We start from the raw sequence: 6489 nt of genomic DNA on the forward strand, positions 1-6489 counted from the left end.
CTTCATACAACATTTTATCCATCTCCATATCTTCCTCAGAAGAATCAAAATCAGAATTCATGGTTGAAAATTGAAAGCAATTGAAAGAAAAGATTGATGGGATGAAAGATTGTTGTGAATTTGTGAGATCAAGCTCGAGCCGTATTTATGTAGGTAAAAACTAGCCGGTAGAAACTAGCCGTTCCGGTGACCGTTGAAAAGTAGTCGTTGGCGACCTTGGTTCAAATGCCAGCGTCTCTTTTACAAACACCAGCGTTTGTGCAATGACCGCCAGCGATTTATCATTGAGCGCCAGTGTTTGTATTACGGTCGCGCGCTAAGCTATCTAACGCCTAGCCCTTTACCATAGTGGAAAACACAGTTTGTTCATCCACGTGGCTCAACAAAATAATAAGTTTGTTGATCGCCATAGGAATTGCCCTAAGAGCAGTTCCTATGGAATGAACAAACTCAAAGTTTGTTGGTTTTGATTCCATTATGGACTCAACAAACATGAAAAATGGATGTTCAAACCAACAAATTTGTTGGTTTGTTCATTGAGTTGGAAGATGTAGCTCGCGCTTGATGATAGGCCGGGGGATGGTGCCAAAAACGCGCGACTCTTCCTTCAACGCCAAGTATAATTCACGATTCCCAAAACTTATTTTACTTCTTTTTATCCTATTTTATCTCACTTTATCCTATTTCATCTCACTTCATCCTATTTTATATCACATAAATATTACATTTTATATTTTAACTTTATTCTAAAAAAGACTTTTTATATAAAAAGGAAATATTAGTGGGGTCTGGAAACCAAATCTGTTTATGTTGTTCTAGTTTTTTATAATGGAAAACACGATTTGTTCATCCAGGTGGCTCGATAAAAAAATATTTCTTCGTTACCATAGGAACTGCCATAAAAAACTAGAAGAGTTATTGTTTGGTTTTCACGTCCCTTCTGGTTTAAATAAGTTGCTTTGGCAACGTGCTGGCCTTTCAAGTGGACAAAAGTTCGGATCTTATACTTGGTAAAAAAGTTTCTGTTGTGGGCCCCTCTGTCTTGTGGCTCCATTTGCTTTAGCTTGAGGGCCGGCACTGGACATTATTTATTAGGAGACATATCTCAAAACAAATTTCAAAAATGCCCGAGGCACTTATGGGCTAGAGGATTAGCACGTCGGAGATTAATTTATTTTTTCTTAGGTGAAATGAGCAGACATGAAAGAAACAAATGGTTCAAACTTGGTGTTTGGAAGTTGAATCTTACTTTTTCTACATCTTTAATTGGATATTTGTTTTCTAAATATTCATAGGATGCTTATCATCAAAAGATCTTTTTTTCTTTACTCTAACTTTTGTAACCCCCAATTGGATGGTTGGTTAGTATTTAATCTCCCGTACACCTGATATTTTCAAGCTTTTTTCAAAAATATAACAAGGGAGGATCCACATCCACTCATATTTCATATGTTGTTCGATATTTAGCAATATTGGATAGGTAGAAGGCTTGATGTAGGCTCGATAACTGCAATGTTCAAACAGGGATGGAGGCAGGAATTTTTTTATGTGGAGGCAAAACTTTTTTAAGGATAGACAATAAGGCATAAAAGGGCTTGGGCTTCTTATTTTTCATGAAAATTGGATAAAATTAGGCCTGGGAGCCAGCCCAGCAAGATAAGCAACTGCCCACGACAAGTGTGGGCTGGCTCCGCCCCTGTGTCAAAGGCTCTAAGACAAACTGATAATTAGAAGAATGTTGTTGATCCGGTTTCCAAACTAGTTTCTCGTTATATATATGTAGAGATACCAAACCTAGTTAAGATCGTAGTCTTTAATAAGCTTGTAAATATCCAACATACAAAGTGGTTAAGTTTAGTAGAAATATGGGATCCAAACACCCCATTATTTATAAGCTTTCTTCCGAGAAGAAGGAAAACGAGTCGTTGTCTCTCACCTAGGAAGTCATCGGAAAAACGCGAGAGGAAAGCCATCCCCTAGGCGTAGTCTTAAGGAAACTTAAATTAGGTTTTAAACCACTGATTTGCCGGTGCCACCCATCTGCGTGTCATAAACAAAGATGTCGTGGCAAGAGATTGACTCAATAAAATATTTGCACCTAAACAAAATATCTTCATCATCTTTGCTTCAAATATCCTCTTCACCTAACACGTGTCCACTACACAAATGATACAGCATCAAAGAAAAACAATGATTCCTTCCAAGGAAAATCATTTCTGTGTTATACAGCGTCCCACGTCATCACCACTAGGCCAAAGTGGACCCACTGCAATGAGATACGAGAAAAAAATCTAGAGCGGCTAGGTAGAGAGATATTTTCTGGAAAGTAAAAGCTATTTAGAGGTTATATGAACCGTTAGATTGAAAATCTTAAATAGTGTTGGGATATTTTCGAGTTTGAAGACAGGGATAATAAAAGAAGAGACTTTCTCATTTTACTTGTATATAATTTTTATTTGGTTTTGCTTTTGATATTTCTCTTCAAAACTGAAGCTTATGAGAAGTTAGGGTTTTGATTCATTGAATTTGGTTTGATTTTTAGTGAAAATGGGGGAAGTAGTTTTGAGTAGTGAAGAATGGATGGATTCATCAGAACAAGAAATAGAAATGGAATTGAAGAAAGAAATTAGTAATAGCGTAATTAGATGGCAGGATTTTCTTCCAAGGATGCATATGAGAGTTCTTCTAGTTGAAGCTGATGATTCTACTAGGCATATCATCTCGGCTCTTCTTAGAAAATGTGGTTACAAAGGTTAGTTTTATGTAATTAAATTCTATGTTTCCTTAATTCCTTTGTTTGAGAGGTTATTCTAATTCTAAACATTATAATTGGTTTGTGTTTGAGCAGTCACGGCAGTAGTTGATGGTTCAAAGGCATGGGAGATGTTGAAAGGAAAAGCTCAAAGTATAGATCTTATTTTGACAGAAGTAGAATTGCCATCTATATCTGGTTTTTCACTACTAGACATGATTATGGAGAATGAGAGTTGCAAAAATCTTCCTGTTATAAGTAAGTTAATAATCAAATCTAAAAGTCCCATTTTTAGATTCAGATTCCATAATGGTTTTTCATGGTATACTGAATTTTGTTTCTAAACAATGGGTCTTTTCTTTTGTTATTCATAACAGTGATGTCCACACATGATTCAATTGGTGTGGTTTTCAATTGTATGCTTAAAGGTGCTGCTGATTTTTTCATTAAACCCGTTAGAAAAAACGAGCTAAGAAATTTGTGGCAACATGTTTGGAGAAGGCATAATACTGTAAGTAGTTGTTGTTAATGCTTTTGTTTTCTAATGTCTATGAGACTTTTATGATTTAAATTCTAAGCCTATGTGCTTATACTTTGTATTCTGTCTTTACCAGGCAACTAGTGGGAATTCTGGACAACAAAAAATTATGGTTAGTTCTGAAATTAATACTGCGAGTAATCACACAAACGATTCTATTGCAAGCGAACAGGACAACAAGGAATCCAGTGATGCTCAAGTAAGCACCCATCCTTACCTTTTTATGCCTTTTCAATTCAGGTCATCTGTTTCACAGTTCAGTGAAGTTCTTTAGCGAATTTGAATGAGTAAATATTAGCAGCCAATTGGATTTGTAACCCCTTTCCCTTATCTGTACTCTGTTGTAACTTTCAAGCAAACCTACTAGTAACTAGATTTAGGGGTTTAGCATTTAGACAGAAAAGAGATGGACACACATATTTCGTGGAAATATTTCCCTTTTTGTTTTAGGTTGGTTTGAAGTTTTATTTACAAATTGCATACTTTTATATCTTTGTGCAGAGCTCTTCTACAAAGCGGGATATCGAAGCTGAGAGTGTATCTTTTCAAAAATCTAAAAGTCCCTCTCAGGTAGAAAAGAACAATGACAATTTGGACGTTGGTTTGCCTATGCACGAGAGTGAAGGTACAGCCATAGAAGAAGAACATGCTTCTGCTGATCAATATTCTCCTCTGGATGTGGTCGAGGAAGTTCGCATGGTTGAGGATGACATCTCTCATGAAAACATGCAAAACGTCTATGAACAAGTCAGACCTCAGATAGAAGTCATTGATTTGATTGGGTCTTTTGATGATCGTCGACAGACTCATGCTGTTGTGGGAGAAGTTCTCAGCATCCACTCAAAACCATACCATGATACAAATGAAACAACAAACAAGTTAGAGCTTTCCTTGAGAAGATTCAATCCTAGTGAATGTGAGTACCAACAAACGGAAGAAAGACGCTCTTTGAACCATTCAAATTCCTCAGCCTTTTCACGGTGAGTTTTCACAGATCTGACTAAAAACTGGTAGTCATGTGCTTATTTGTCTAAGAAAGATAATCTGTTTGTACCGGTAGTACTTAATCTCTATGTTGCATCAGAAGTATATTTAACATCAAATGTCATCTGCAGGTATAATAACAGGACAGAACAGCCCTTTCAATCCACACTGCTAGCTTTTCATGCCAAACAAACGGAATGTGCAGATAATTCTCATAAGAATATGCTAAATCATGATCTTCTCAATACCATCGATACACCTACACAGAGTCAACCCATACCAAGCAATCATCAAGAAAGTACCAAACCTCAGATTGTTGGTCGACCTACTCAACAAGAAACAAGTTTTAATAGCCTATGCTCCAGTTATGGTACCCTATTGCCACCTATGCTGTATACACATTCATGTCCACCATCTCTATGGAGTGCGAAAGCAGTTGACCATCAGAATACCTTTTTCGAGAATTCACATTATCAAGCAAAAACTGAATCCAACCAATTTCATCAAGTTCATGACAAAAACGGTGAAAGTGGTAGTGGCCAAATGATGAACAAACGGCAAAAGTTGAATGTAGAATATGTGGAGAATCAAGTACACGTTACAACTGACACTGACCAGAGTAGAAGTAGCAGTTTATGTAATGGTGGAGCAAGTAACTTTAATAGCAGTGGATATGCAAGAAATTGTAATGGAAATGTTATTCCAGCTGCTGCAGCTAAAGCAACCGCAGAGGGTGGCCACAATGGGATCAAAGGGATGGATACTCTTCATACCACTCAAAGAGAATTAGCTCTTGACAAGTTCCGGTTGAAGCGAAAGGATAGATGTTTTGATAAAAAGGTAAGCAGTTGGGATGGAATTAATTATCTAACTCCAATAGTGTTATAGTTCCACAAGAATGTTTAAGTGTGTTCTTCTTCCCAAACTTTCAAACTAGTCTTTTTATAAGTTCTCTTATATGTGAAATGTATGATCAAAACTTCAAAATACAAGTTCCTTTCATTTTCATAAAACAATAGAGAATTTCTTGTACATATCTCGAGATTGAATATTCAAGCTTTCTTCACATGGCATATAGGTATTCCATTTGTATCCACCTGTGTCACTTATGGTGTTTTCCATTGTTTACTATTGGCTGTTTTTTCTCTTACAGGTTCGATACCAAAGCAGGAAAAAACTTGCAGAGCAGCGTCCAAGAGTTAAAGGACAATTTGTTCGTCAAGTCTCAATGAACCTTCCGCTGACTGAAACCAACTGTTAACGGGCATCTCTTGTGTTGTAGTGGCTGGTAAAAAGCTTCAATCGGCGGAAATACTCGCAACCCTCCATGACCTAAATTAGGGTCAGTCATGAACCCAAGAAGTTTCAGAGTTTTGGTTATAGGTTATGCACGTACTCGATCTTTCAAGTAGCTTGTGAAAGTAGTAGGTGTAGCAAGAGTAGGAGCTCTGTAGATACTTGCAGGATGCGGACTTAGTTTACTGACACTGACAGTTGTTTGTTGCATATACTGTACATAGTGTTTGATTATTAATTTAAACACACGAACACAGAGAAACATCTATCTACAGGAGGAAGATTTACATCACTTCAGAGCATTTCTTCTTTTCTTTTTCTTATTTGTTCATTTGCTGTAAGAATTCTTTATTTTTGTTGTTCTTACTTCATACATTCATCCCCTAATTTGCTTGTACGAGGCTTATGTTTGTTAGTCATGAAAACTGACACATGCTTCGTATAAAAGTTAGGGTATTTTCTTACTATTAGTTGGCGAGAGTTCTTTAGGTCCATAGGTCTCACTCACTAGCTCTGAACTGGACATTTTCTCTAATACCCAATATACATACAACGATTTGATGACCAAGCCTGGAGCTTCAATAAACCTAACAAATTTTTCTGGATTCTACAGAAGTTGAAGGCTGATGTTTTTAGTATAGGGGGAATCTGTTGGTAAATCTGAAGAGATATAAGAGAAATAAAACACAATGGAGGAAATCAGATTGTATTAAGATGATTTAGACTTGCAATCTCTTACTTATGAACTGACAGACTCCAGTTTTTTATAGCATAAAAAACAAACAGTTAGTGGGCATTCCCAATTTCACACAACTCCTCAAATTCTGGTAAACAAACTGGCTACCAGTAAACTCCTACAATTAAGCAACAACTAAACGTTAACACTGGAAAAGAAACAGTAAACAAGCAGTAAAAAAAA

General features: G+C 36.6%; 1 protein-coding gene across 1 annotated transcript; it reads left to right on the plus strand.

The window, feature by feature from the left end:
* The first annotated feature begins 2428 nt into the window (after nt 1–2428).
* LOC113301615 (two-component response regulator-like APRR9) lies at nt 2429–5957 on the plus strand. Its single transcript, XM_026550396.1, has 7 exons — nt 2429–2752; nt 2849–3010; nt 3130–3263; nt 3367–3489; nt 3792–4270; nt 4406–5114; nt 5428–5957. The coding sequence occupies exons 1-7, from the start codon at nt 2548–2550 to the stop codon at nt 5533–5535; spliced, it is 1920 nt and encodes a 639-aa protein (XP_026406181.1). The 5' UTR covers nt 2429–2547; the 3' UTR covers nt 5536–5957.
* Nucleotides 5958–6489: the final 532 nt, after the last annotated feature.

Source organism: Papaver somniferum, chromosome 8, assembly GCF_003573695.1.
Source record: "Papaver somniferum cultivar HN1 chromosome 8, ASM357369v1, whole genome shotgun sequence".
In the NCBI taxonomy this organism is placed as follows: domain Eukaryota; kingdom Viridiplantae; phylum Streptophyta; class Magnoliopsida; order Ranunculales; family Papaveraceae; genus Papaver; species Papaver somniferum.